Source organism: Carassius auratus, unplaced genomic scaffold, assembly GCF_003368295.1.
Source record: "Carassius auratus strain Wakin unplaced genomic scaffold, ASM336829v1 scaf_tig00000492, whole genome shotgun sequence".
Classification (NCBI taxonomy): Eukaryota; Metazoa; Chordata; class Actinopteri; order Cypriniformes; family Cyprinidae; genus Carassius; species Carassius auratus.
In genome coordinates this window covers 146988-161719 of record NW_020523304.1, presented here as the reverse complement: position 1 = coordinate 161719, position 14732 = coordinate 146988, and the positions used below count along the sequence as shown (strand labels likewise).

Genomic DNA, 14732 nt, shown 5'->3' with positions numbered 1-14732 from the left:
AACTTCCAGCTCCCCCTCACACTGTCTCTCTCCAGACAACCGCACCAGACCATCATGAAGAGCCAGAGAGGAATCTGAGGAGATGAGGAATTTTACGAATATGTTGAAAGATATTGCAGTATGTATTCAACATTTTTGCTTAATAAAATCCTCTCACCAGAGCAGATGACTCCAACATCTCGTCTGTGCGAACATTCAGCTCGACTCCATGAAGAGATGGAACATTCTGAGAGTTTTGTTTCATTCCCGTCACAATCAAACACATCAGCCCAGATTTCACCACTTCCCTCTCCAAACCAGTCTGATCCCACAACAGACACAGCAATCCCACAATTCAGCTGTCTACAGAGGACACTGGCAGCTCTCATATCCCAGCATGCATCACACACTGTGCCCCACTCATTGAGGAACTGAAGCTCCACTCTTCCAGAACAAGAGTCTGAACCGTTCATCAGTTTGACTTTTGTATAACCTGAATATAAAAGTCAAAATATAATGCTATAATGCTGCAGAAGATATAATATATCAAATATAAAGAAAGAGTCACTGAATATTGATATTTTACCAGAACATATCATGTCCACGTTATTGTCACTGGTGCAGTTGTGATTGTATGTTGACACTGAACAGAATGAAATATGAGACTCATTTCCTCTACACTGAATCTCTTGTGTCCACATCTGAGCGTCTCCTTTGTCAAAAGCAGCTGCTCCCAGCACCTGTACAGGAGCTCCACAGTCCAGCTCTCTACACACAACCTCTGCATCCTGCTGGTCAAAGACAGCGTCACACACTGACATCCACGTCTGATCATGAAGTATCTCTAACCTCCCAGCACACAGATGAGGTCCAGCAGCAAGTCTGGAGTGTGTGTTACCTGTTTGTATTGCAAAAAGTAGTGCTTGACATTGATCATGGATGAATTATTGAATTCACTGTGAAGATGCAGTAAAACAATCACAGATAGATAGATAGATAGATAGATAGATAGATAGATAGATAGATAGATAGATAGATAGATAGATAGATAGATAGATAGATAGATAGATAGATAGATAGATAGATAGATAGATAGATAGATAGATAGATAGATAGATAGATGTGTTATTCACCTGAGCAGATGACACCAGCATCATTATTATGAGTGCAGACAGGTTTATTCCATCCTGCTGATCCACAGTTCTTCAGTGTAGACTCTGTTCCTTTACATAATACAACACTTATCCAGATTGGTCCTGATCCTTGCCCAAAATGAGAATTGATCAAAGCATCTACAGGTTCTCCACAGTCCAGCTCTCTACACACCACTGCAGCAGCAGGCATATCCCAGCTATCATCACACACTGTTCCCCACTGACCTCTGTGAAGAACCTCCACTCTACCAGCACAGCGACTGTGACCACCAACCAACCTCACATTCATTGCATCTAAGAGAGAGGGGAATACAAAGGATGAGAGAAATAAAATTAACAAAAATCCTTCAGTTTAGTTATTTTTATCCTCAGGGGTGTAACTACCAATGTGAGCAATCAGTTAAATGTTGACCTGTTCTTCAAACAAACCTATTTTATCAGTTTATTAAACTTAAAATACAAATCATATGGAAACGTTTTGGGGCCATTTTTATAAACTGAATGCTATAATGAAACCCAGTAGTGCACAGATAACCACAGATGGCTTTTGGATCTCTTATAAAAATTGTACGTACTTAATCTGCACTTTAAAAGAAGAGATAAATTGCATTAATGCCTAATTTTACTGATCTCATCAGCTGCTTCTTATTTACAGCTGTATCTCATTCATGGTGATTACTTGAATACTTTAGAAAACTGGGTCAATGATTATTAATTTATCCTAAATGTAGAATTAAGCAATATATTAAGCAATATATTAAGCAAAATACAACATTTCAGAATAAATAAACATGATAAACAAAAACATTCAGTTTTACATTTTTGAAAAGATGCCTTGAGAGCACCAATTTGGCCAATACGGTAGGCTACAACACAATATTACAGGATTATACAGTATATTATGTATCTTGAATTAATTCTTGTAAAATGGGGTGAGGTTGTTGGGCTGTCAGGGGACCACCAAGTATTTTTACACTGGGTGTCATACAACCCAAGTTAAACTACTGATTACTCTCATGGTAATCCAACTCTTACCAGCACACAGAAGACCCTGGTGATCATCACGAGAACAGTCCTGATTCTGTGATAACACTGGACACAAGTTAATCTGAGATTCATTTCCTCTGCACTGAATCTCTTGTGTCCACATCTGAGCATCTCCTTTGTCAAAAGCAGCTGGTCCCAGCACCTGTACAGGAGCTCCACAGTCCAGCTCTCTACACACAACCTCTGCATCCTGCTGGTCAAAGACATCGTCACACACTGACATCCACGTCTGATCATGAAGTATCTCCAACCTCCCAGAGCAGCGAGATCCTCCAACCAACCTGACACCTTAAGAAGTGAGAGCAATAAATTACAGAAAATTAAAATCTAAAATAAATCAAAAACGATAATAACTTTGTACAATATAATATTTTTTAAGTCTTATTACCAATGCTTACAGATCAATATTTTATGTACATTCAGATAATTGAAAAATCTTATGGAACATTAATATATATATAGTAATGTACATAAACTACTGATATAGGATGAACATCAGGCTATACATTCTTTGTTACTGATATAAAGTAAATTATTAGAAATAATATCATTAGTGGTTGACCATAGTTGGTACACCCATGGACATCCACAGTCAATTTACTGAGAAGAAAAAAAAAGAAAAAAGAAGAAGCTCAACTCTGATTCTAGCAGTAAGAATGCATTTATTTATCATATGATTTATGAAAAAAAGTGTTTAGTGGTCTTGGGCTGATACAACAAGATCTTCTGAATTATTGATTTAGTCGGATCTGGATAAGAGTATATTATTGTGGCATCATCTATTGCATATTTACCCACCACTACATTTTCTGTAAAAATAAATGAGCATTGGTTTATCCTGGTTAATGTCATGAACTCTTCCAGTATCAGTTGGCAGTTTATGCAGATAATCCAGCTCTATGAGATTAGTCGATCATTAAATCACCACTTCTGAGATTCTTTTTGTTGTTCAAATAAAATTTGTATAAAATTTGGGACTAAAAATAAAAGGAATGGATATCATTAGTGCTCCACATGCCTTTTTTTATATTTAGAAAGACACTGAACTTAGCAACCCACCTGAGCAGATAACGGCAGCACCTTTATCTTGATTACAGTCATAGAAAACTGAATCTACTGTTCCACAGTTTTTCAGTCTAGATTCTGATCCAGTACAAAATGCAATTTTCATCCAGATTTTTCCTGATCCTGGTCCAAAATCAGCACCATCCAAAGCATCTACAGGTTCTCCACAGTCCAGCTCTCCACACACCACTGCAGCATCAGCCATATCCCAACCAAGACTACACACTGTTCCCCACTGACCTCTGTGAAGAACCTCCACTCTACCAGCACAGCGACTGTGACCACCAACCAACCTCACATTCACATGGTCTATATATTGAAAACAGAAGAATAAATATGTATAAACAGAGAGAAATAGAGTTGTGAGGGCAGAATCAGACAAAGAGAGGAATAAAACATACAGAGCGTCATATTTTTTGACATTTTACTGATCTAAAATAAATCTGCTCTAACCTGCACACATCAGTTCAACACTGTTGTCATGAGAGCAGTTGTTTTTGTCTGATGGTGATGTTGGACAGAGGTGAATCTGAGACTCATTTCCTCTGCACTGAATCTCTTGTGTCCACATCTGAGTGTCTCCTTTGTCAAAAGCAGCTGCTCCCAGCACCTGTACAGGAGCCCCACAGTCCAGCTCTCTACACACAACCTCTGCATCCTGCTGGTCAAAGACAGCATCACACACTGACATCCACGTCTGATCATGAAGTATCTCTAACCTCCCAGAGCAGCGAGATCCTCCAACCAGCCTGACTTCTAAAAAAAAAAAGGTAAGAAAAAATAAAAACACTTAGAATGAATGACTGAAAACATACATTACTTTTTTCTTTTTAATAAATGAAGTTTTAGGTTACCTGAACAGATGACTCCAGCACTCTTACCATGACACACACCATTAAAATCACATGTGGTTGATCCACACTTTTTCAATGTGGACTCAGAACCAGTACACATTGCACCACTCATCCAGATTGGTCCAGATCCGGGTCCAGCTTCAACATCAGTCAGAGCATCTACAGGTTCTCCACAGTCCAGTTCTCTACACACCACTGCAGCATCAGCCAAATCCCAGCCATAACCACACACTGTTCCCCACTGACCTCTATAAAGAATCTCCACTCTACCAGCACAGCGACTGTGACCACCCACCAACCTCACATTCACACGGTCTGTATATTGAACAGAGAAAATGAAAAGAGAGAGAGAGAGAGAGAGAGAGAGCATATTGTGACTTATTATAAGATTATATTGTAATTGTAGATGCATGTGAGAGAAAAAAAAAAATAAATAAATAAAATTCAAGGACACTCATCAAAATTAAATACATTTTGCCTCTGAATTGTCAACACATACCAGTGCACAGTAGTGCAATGCTGTTTTGATTTGAACAGTTGTATTTTGGTGTAAATCTGAATGACGTTGGACACATATGAATCTGAGATTCATTTCCTCTGCACTGAATCTCTTGTGTCCACATCTGAGCGTCTCCTTTGTCAAAAGCAGCTGCTCCCAGCACCTGTACAGGAGCCCCACAGTCCAGCTCTCTACACACAACCTCTGCATCCTGCTGGTCAAAGACAGCATCACACACTGACATCCACGTCTGATCATGAAGTATCTCTAACCTCCCAGAGCAGCGAGAACCTCCAACCAGTCTGGCTTCTAAGAAGACACAGATAATGCCACAGATAATGTTGTTTCATCCCAATTGAGCATGACTTTATACAATGAAGAAAAAAACTTAACGGGACTTGATCCCTAAACAAGCTACAGAAGATATGCAATTATGTACTGTATGTGGCTGCTTTCTTTTACATATTATTATTCTGTCCCAAACAAACATTATGGTAACCTGAACTAGGATGACTATAATAATAAAAAAAAAAAAAAAAAAAAAAAAAGTTATATATATATATATATATATATATATATATATATATATATATATATATATATATATAAAATAAAATAAAAACCCTCAAAAAACAAATTTCTGCATGTTGGAACAAATGAAAAAAATCGTTAAATTATTTAGCCCAAACAAACATTATTTCTCATGCCCATTGAAACTGGAGGCACGTGCACCCTCAGATTTTTGAGCCAAGTGGATTTTGAATGCAGCTTCCAAAAGACAAAAAAATATATATAAATAACGGTTTGATTATATTTTTCAGTGCTTCACATAACCAGCTACTAAATTCAGATCTGCATGGTTGGCACTGAGCCAGAGACAGATGAGTTTTTATAGCACTGTGCATTATAACTAATCACTCTCGATTTTGTTGAGTTTATGAATGCAATGACCAATCAGAGGCATTCAGATGAGTCATCGCTGAAACACTCGTCAGTGTGCGTGCACTAACTGACTAAATTCTGCTCTCCGTCGAATTCTCTAATCAGAAACAATAAAGTGCAGATGTGCGTACAAATGTAAAAGATTAATTTCAAAAGTGTAAGCAGCTTCAGTAAATATAATGGGAGTTTTTGTGCTTCAACTCTGGCTAGATAAATGTTTTTTGCTTTATTTCTGTCAAAGTAAATGAAAGTGTTATAATTAGTTGCTCACAATGTTTTTATTATTATTATTATTAAATTCACATTAAATGCAAAGTCAGTCGTATTTAAAATATTTTATGGCATGACACCCTTATTTGGTACAAACATGATCTTTAAAGGTACAAAATGCATTTACGTACACATATTTCATGATATACTGTAGTTAACATGTTTAGGAATATTAAAAAAATTTTTTTTACATTTATAACTATGAATGAGCATCATTATTTTGATGCTAAATGTCACTGGTTATTGATGCACACAGGTGGAATAAATGCATTTACACATGAATAAGATTACATGATAAGATACATTTACTCTTTGTATACTCAACTGTATAAAAAAAATAAAAATAAGAACTGACAGATGGACATTTTATATTTTATAGTCTTTATTACTGAGTCAATCCATCTCAAGTGAACTAGGTAACTTGACCATTTCTTTTATTTTATTTTATTTTATTTTATCTCTTTGCGCTACACAAAAGACACCCTCTGTGGTTAAATCAAGTAAAAATATATATTATATGAGTATATAAGTATATGATAAATGCACATAAATGCAGCCTATGCAATCATAAGAAACTTGAAATAAGACAATAAAACATTTAAAAATCATAATGGTTCCAAACTGTTGACAAGTAATTTATTAAAATGTAAATGCTTTAACATTAAAATTAGCTCCACTTTCACAACAGTCTCATTTCACCACTGCTACAGCCTGTCATGCTGGGATGTGTTTCTTTTTTAATTTAACACACACTCAGAGTTGCCATTGACCACTAATTGTCTTGCATGTATCCAATTAAAGGATTGTTTGTTTGTAATTTCATAAAAATCTGTAAACATCGCTGCATTATTTCCAACGCAACTTTCTGAGGACTGTGTTGAAATCCAAAAAAATTCCTTGAGTTTTCTGAGGAGTCAAGGTTAGGGTTAAGGGATAGAAAATGTACACTATAAATACCATTAGAGTCCCAGTAAACCTGATATACAGTATGTGTGTGTAGGAAAGAGAGAATACTAAGAGGTACTCTGAAAAAAACTCTCAAAAGCTTATTCCAACCTTCCTTGAACTGTGCGAAAAGGATCAAATCCTGGTGTTACTGGAAGAGTGCTTTTAAGCATTTAATAACTCATAATTCAGTTCCATTTAACCCCTTGGTAAAAGCATTGGAGGCTTGGCTGTTAGGGCCTCGAGTTATGCTCACTTTCGGATATTCTTTTTCAGAACAAATGTTGCTCTAAAAGTGGGCAGTCAAACACACTGGTGCATTTGCTCTTAGCTCGTGGTACGCAGTGATTGTCAAATACTCAGTAAATAAACAGAAGAATCTGAAAAATCAACTAAATATTTACAAAAAAAAATTGTTTATAAAAACACTAATAAGCTAACACTGAAATCGAGTAAAAGTTTACAGTAAAACTATTGAAAGTGCTTTTTTCCCAAAACCTTACTCAAGTTAATGTAATGAAAATAATTAACCTTTGCATGTATCTGAAGTATAATTTAAAAAATTGACAAAAATGATTAAATGAACCCCATTGTTTTTAGTAAAGAGGAACATGTGTTCCTCAGTGATGACAAGGTTTGGGACTTTTTACCTGAGCAGATGACTCCGGCATCTCTAGTATGATTGCAATAATCTTTACCCCATGCCCCTGATATACAGTACTTCAATGTGGATTCTGAACCAACACATCTGACATGAGTCATCCAGATTGCTCCTGATCCTTGACCAAAGTGTGCATCACCCAGAGCATCTACAGGTTCTCCACAGTCCAGCTCTCTACACACCACTGCAGCATCAGCCAAATCCCAGTCATCATCACACACTGTTCCCCACTGACCTCTGTGAAGAACCTCCACTCTACCAGCACAGCGACTGTGACCACCAACCAACCTCACATTCACACTGTCTGTATATTGAACAGAGAAAATGAAAGAGAGAGAGAGAGAGCATATTGTGACTTATTATATGATTATATTGTAATTTAAAACATCACACTATAATAAAAATATTTAAAGCAAGTAATTTATAAACACAATATTTCAGAAAGTAACTCTAGTAACAGTAATGTCTAAAAGGCTCCAACGTCTATTTTTTAATGCTGTACTTACCAGCTGTTATTAGTATTATAACTGAAGACAGTAAAATGAGTGTCAGGTATCTCCCCATCATCATCATCCTCAGCATGATTAACTCAACACCCAGTGTACAAGCTTCTCTGCTCTGATGATACAGAAGTACAGGCATCCTCTCAGCCCCCTTAATGAGAGAGAAAGAGACCCAACACCCTCCAATCACACTCGCTATTACCTTATTAGACACAACAGAGGAAATCATCAAACAACGTCAGTGACAAATCAGAGGACGCTTTTCTGACATTCACCATGTATAAATATATACATCAAAACTGTCAGTGCTGATGAACTCCTCCTCCCATACATCAAGACGCCTGACTGAGGGGATGCACACACACACACACACACACACACAGAGAGAGATAAATATAAGACATACAGGAGGCAGGAAACTCTCCAGTTTATTTACAGCATCAAAGCCAAACACCTGCAGAGACGAGATAAAAGCACTGATAAATAACTGCAAATGTCCTAAAAATGTTTATTAGTGTATACATCTGCTAGCATGACATTAACACTTACCAAACATATTCAAAAATGAATAATACAATTTATTTAAATAAACAAATAGATAAAAAATTTGATTAATAAATATTTAGCTTAAATTTGTATTTAAAAAGAATTCCTGTAACCAAAGTGAAATTTACCTAATTCCACAAGTGGTTTCAGATGGCCCACAAAAACCATAATTCTCATTGAGGGAAGATGAGCATGTTGTTCACCTTGTGGCCAGCAGAGAGAGTTCAGCGTGCTCATTGTCTGCTACAGCATTCTGTACCATACATTCATCGTTTCTGAGTACTATAAAATATGAACCTGAGCTTTTGTCTTCAAGAATCTGTATGCGAAACTATGCTGTCCTAAAGCTACTTAAAAGAATACACTTGCCACACTTAAAAAAAAAAAAAAAATAGATGACTAAATTACACTCCTACTTGAAAGACAGTGAATAACTCTCAGGGCACTGGCATATTATGGCAAACCATCCAAATAACATCCAACAAACAATTTTTAACCTCCTTTCAGTGACATTTACATGCCATCGACAGAAAAGCAGTAATGATATAATAATCAGATGTGTTTTAACCATCTGTTACTAGATATTGCTCAATTATCAGTTTAAGAAGTTAAAGGAGCCGTATGTAGGATTGTGGCCTAAACTGGTACTGCAATCACTATAAAAATACTGTAGAGCGGTGTATCCCCTCCCCCTACCCCCTGACTCCAGATTGCCAGATGAGCTGCAGGATTCAGCAGAAACGTAGGCTGCTTCAATTAGCTTCTAATGGTAAGTGACGAACAGACGTACACAGTAAGTTTTTTTTTTCTATTAATTATGTTTATGCTTTATGAGAGATATTTTGATAAGTAATTATGTATTTAAAAAATGTACTAATTGTCATTAGTTAAATATAATCGTAAAGATGTATGCTCGTATGTGACAGTATAATCATAAAGATTTATGCTTGTGTGTGACAGTATAATCGTAAAGATGTATACTCATACGTGACAGACAGAACGGTAACTGCACATCTTCACTGACATTCCTTGAATTATCATACTCCTCCAGATCTCTCTCTGATATAAAAGTGTCAGTCATTAATTACTACAATTAATTAAACAAAATCTCACACTGCACTTCAAAATACACAAATATATAACAATATAAAACATAAAAACTCAGTCTATATAATTTATATAACATTATAATGAACTATAGTAAAAGAAAAGAAAAACACTGTACCAGTCTATTTAATAAAGTAAAATATGAAACTCACACCTGATTTATTATTGGAGAGCTGTCTAATGATGACAACATCATCATAGCTTTCTGAAATGTCACCTGCAACCAAAATAAAATGTGACAAGAGACATAACTTATAAAAATTATAATAGAAATATCCCTTATACATGCATCTTCAAATATTAAAAATAGTCATTAAAGAAATAAACCTTTAGCATGATGCGTCAGTCCAACAGTGATTACATCATCAAAAAAAATTTAAAACATTAAATCACATAAACACATGGTGTTACACCAGGGATCTCCAACCCTGCTCCTGTAGAGCTACCATCCTGCAGACTTCAGTTCCAACCCTGCTCCAACACACTGGCCAGTAATTATCATGTAGCCCTGAACACTTTGATTAGCTGGTTCAGTTGTGGTTGGAGCTGAAATTTGCAGGACAGTATCTCTACAGAAGCAGGGTTGGAAACCCCTGCATTACACCAAACACACAATATAATGTTCTCTTTAGCAACATCATACAACCTCGTTAAATAAATATTAAAGGGGGGGGGGGGGGTGAAATGTTCATTTTCACTCAATATCCTGTTAATCTTGAGTACCTGTAGAGAAGTACTGCATCCTTCCTAGCTCCAAAAAGTCTTTAGTTTTATTATATTCATAAGAGAAAGATAGTCTGTACCGATTTTTCCCGGAAAAACACGAGCGCCTGGAGGCGTGATGTGTGGGCGGAGCTAAAGAATCACAGCGCCAGTAGGCTTTTGTGTTGAGCGCGTCTGGAAGCTGTGACACCGTGAGGACAAAACCAACCAAAACAAACCATGGCTAACAGTCAGATTCAGCCGTATATTTATGATCCAGAATCAGATCCCGAGGCTGAAATTTAACAAGAGCAGCATCAGCAACGACGTCTCTATGTGGTATGTACTGAAACTGTATATATTTGCTTAGCGGTTTTGGAAAATGACTAAGTTCCACTTTGTCATCTTTTTTTTTTTTTAAGCTGTACATGTGGAAAGTTTGATGACAACATCGCATGTTGTTTACTTGATGTGCTTACACGCCGATAGCTAAGTTAACAACACAGAGATATTTGAAGCAGAAGCAGAGATATTTTTACTCACCGCATGCGGTTCCAACACACGATCGTGACCCTTTTTCGTTGGGACTGCATTATCCTTAAGAAATAAACGATGTGCAAATCCGGCGTCAAACTGGGCTTTGTTTGTAAAACAAGCATCTTTGAAATGCAGGGAACAAACAAAAACACTTGCACAACTCCGCTGATGCTCTGTAAAAATAAACTCCATCCACGGGTCCCTTAATGCTGTTTCTCTTTTGGTAATCTGTGCAGGGTTGTCTTGCCCTGGCAACCAAAAAAACACTCCTTTTGTGACATTTCGCGACGCTCTCGCTCTGATCAGTGAAGTCTGTTGTGCTCTCAGGGCTCTGCTATACGGGAGCGCGCGCTCTTCCGGCAGAAGTGCGTCAGGACCCATATAAGGAAATTCCGCTCCATATAACGTTACACAGAGCCATACTCGAAAAAAAACTTTCCGAAACTTGTGACAAACCGGAAGTAGTATTTTTGGAACAGAAATACTCCTTCAAACGTACAACTTAATTTTTGAAACTTTGTCCATGTTTAGCATGGGAATCCAACTCTTTAACAGTGTAAAAAACTCAGTATGCATGAAATAGCATTTCACATGACATGGTATAACAAGAATATCTATGAGAAGAGTTCTTTCAGTCTGCTGTAGTCTTTTCCTCATTATTTTTTTTTCTTTGTATTCTACTATAACAACAATGAAGGGGAAAAAACTAAAACAAACAAACGTAGACAACTGCACATCTGTGGTCTGACCTCCTGATTTCATTTACAATAGGCTATATACTGTACCATGAATAATTTACGAAGAATCTCTTGTTTTAGTCCCCAAATCCTCACATCTCTTTCCACAGGTTTGTTTTCACAAGGATGCTTTAAAATGATATAGTAATAATCCCGCCTTTTCACTTCTAATCCTATCAGTTGTGTTTATTAAAAATGATTCTAAAGAAAAAATAAATACAATATTTGTTATCTGTTAAAATGTCAAAAAGTATTTGGAAATATGATCACTCGCTAATAATAATTACCGTAACATTTAATTACCGCAAGGCCACGTATGTATTAATACAGTAGGACTAAGCTTGGAATTACGACATTAGAACAAAACATATGAATATGATAATACAGTAGATGCATAACACTAAATTGATCAATATTCTCTTATAAGTATATATATATATATATATATATATATATATATATATATATATATATATATATATATATATATATATATATATATATATATATATATATAATTCATTAAATGTTTTTTTATTATTATTAATGTTTGTATTAAACCCTGACCATTACTTTATTTGTTATTATTGCAGGCTTATTTTCTGAATGTAAGCTTTTTAAATTTTCAAACTTGGTGCTTAATGAAAACTATGGTGCATTTACAAAATAAGGTGATTTTGTTCACCCATCTATGCACATGTACATTTGTGTGGAGACAATAGAATTAGGTCAGTAAATTTCTGTGGCTGTCAGTTTCTGAAAAAAAAAAAAAAAAAAAAAATTCAGCTGCCTCATTCAGACTGGTCCATGATTAGTTTTTATACATCAAAAGTGAATATGTGATGAAGGTGCTTTGAAAAGTTTAAAGACTGGGCTGGTGGAAATTAATTGGTAATAATAATAATAATAATAATAATAATAATAATAATAATAATAATAATAATGATGATAAATTATAACACAATTACAGTACATACACATTGATTAAGTGTTAGTAATTTTATTTCTTTCTTTATTTTTTTCTCAAATTGCTAAGTATACATGATAGAAAGGTTACAATGGGATTACAAAATCAATATAATTTGTAAAAAACCTCTGGAAATAGATTTTTATTTTATTTTAAAAAGGCCATAAAGAAAAATCTTTTTTTTTTTTTTTTTTGGCTAAAGGTAATTGATTTAGTTCATAATATACAAAATGTAATGAACAATTGGATTGCAGTGAACACATACAGTAGTATATAAGACCACAAACACTTCCAAAGTATTTGAGGCAGTGGGTGCTTTCAGTTATTCAGTCCCTTCATGTTTTCTTTGCAGCAACACCACATCATCATAGTCTGTTATTAGAAAACAAAAGCAAATTAATGCATCGATATATGCTTTTAAAAAAGTATTACAATTAACACATCAATATTGGCAGTGAAGTTAAATGAGCAACTGTGACCACAAAAGTTCATTACATAAAGCAATTATAAAAGCTCCAAAATTCAGTTGAAGGTTAAAAAAAGTGCCAATAACATACCAAACATGTCACTCACATATTCCCTGACATTTTTCAGATTATCATACTTCACCCCTAACACCCTCTGATAATATAAATGTGTCTGTTATGAAATACACAAGTTTACATACTGTATGCGCAAATATACAAAAGAAAAAACTTAACATATTTGTGTGAACTTGGATAAAACTTGACACCCCCTACCTGCTTTATCATTGTAAAACTGTGGTACAATGATGACATCATCATAGTTTTCTGGTAAGTCATCTACAGCAAAACAATGACAAATGCAATGCATTCATTAAATGTACAAAAACTGGAAGCATATGCCTAGTTAAAATGCATATAAATCAAATGTTAAAACTTGTAGAATTAATTATAAAAAATAAAAATATTAACCTGTACCATGATAATGTCTCAATCCAACAGTAATTATATCATCATAATTTTCAGGTGTGACTTGTTGCTCTTCTAAATGAGTTAATAGAAAATACAGTATAAACATTGCTTTTAATTCAGTGTAATCAGTTCCTGCTGGGCTTTTAGTGGTGGTGACATCATTATTGTAGTTAGGTGTGACTTCTAGTGGAGAACTTGCTTAAAACAACAGATGAAAAAAAAAAGGCAATCTTATCTTATCTGTGTTCTGAATGGTTTATATAACTATGCTTAGATAACTAAAAACATGAAATTAACAAGTTAAGTTAATATACATCAATTTCTGTACATAGCAAGTAACATCATATTTCAGTCCTCTAACCTTGTCTTTTCTAATCTAAGTAAAAATGTAATAAAATTGAATCTAAACTTTTGAACTATTGAAACTTTTTACTTTTTTTTCTTCTTCTTTGTTGGACTATTTGAATTGAGTTAAGGACTGAACTTTTTTTCTTTTTTTCCCCCAAAATTTTTTTAATGATGTGAAATTAAATATTTAAATTTTGTGTATTTTTAAGTAACATTCTTTGACTTGAAAAGGCACAATCTACTTTTATGAGTGTGTTATTTAACAAATGCTTTTGTGTTATTGTGTTGTGTGTCGGTGGCTTTGTTTGTACTCTATCTTGAGTTTATCTGGGAAACAAAAAATAAATATATAAATAAAGCTAAAATATAGAACTATTTTGACGACGAATTTTGGTCTTGTCTGGTGCCTAAAAAATAAAAATAAATAAAATTAAAGTTATTTAAAGGGGTCATATGATTAATTTTTTCCTTTCTTTTTGGATTGTTATAAGCTCTTAATGCATGAAGAAGATCAGTAAAGTTACTAGTCTCAAAGACTAGTCTCAAATCCAAATAGATATTATTTATCAAAGTTAAGGCTCTGCCACGCCCCCCTAAAACGGCTCATTCAAACTCCCCCACATGTCTACGTCACTGTGTGGAAATATTTGTGTAAAACCACCCAAATATTCACACAAAGAGAGAAGGTGTGGTTTCAGTAACCGTAGTTAGTGTTGAAGCAGCCATGTCAGGGAGATGCTCTGTGTATCTAGATGAAAGCAAAAGCACTTTATTTGGCCTTCTGAAAGTAGATGCATTTAAGAATCTTTAAGGTTACTTACAGAACAGCAACACATTTTATGGATGACCGTTTTGTGAAAATTAAAGAGGAAGTAGTTTGGTCTAATTTGGACACTTTCACAGTCAAAAATCTGCCAAAATCACCAATTTTAAA

The 14732-nt window shown here is 35.0% G+C and overlaps 1 protein-coding gene across 1 annotated transcript; it reads right to left on the bottom strand.

Moving 5' to 3' along the window:
* Window positions 1-52: 52 nt before the first annotated feature.
* Window positions 53-7426, bottom strand: LOC113069013 (deleted in malignant brain tumors 1 protein-like). Its single transcript, XM_026241997.1, has 7 exons — window positions 7406-7426; window positions 4871-4907; window positions 2169-2468; window positions 1113-1427; window positions 566-877; window positions 289-472; window positions 53-74 (listed from the first exon to the last, which is right to left on the bottom strand). Exons 1-7 carry the CDS (start codon window positions 7424-7426, stop codon window positions 53-55), a joined length of 1191 nt encoding a protein of 396 aa, XP_026097782.1.
* Window positions 7427-14732: the final 7306 nt, after the last annotated feature.

Bases quoted from the DNA above. Each gene is read 5' to 3' on its own strand.
- LOC113069013 (XM_026241997.1), bottom strand. From the start codon at position 7,426: ATGCCGGAGTCATCTGCTCAG. The intron at 2,469-4,870 runs GTTAGAGATACT...TCACTTCTTAAG, and splicing joins GGTTCTCGCTGCTCTGGGAG to GTGTCAGGTTGGTTGGAGGA. The intron at 473-565 runs GTAAAATATCAA...TTTTATATTCAG, and splicing joins CGTGGACATGATATGTTCTG to GTTATACAAAAGTCAAACTG.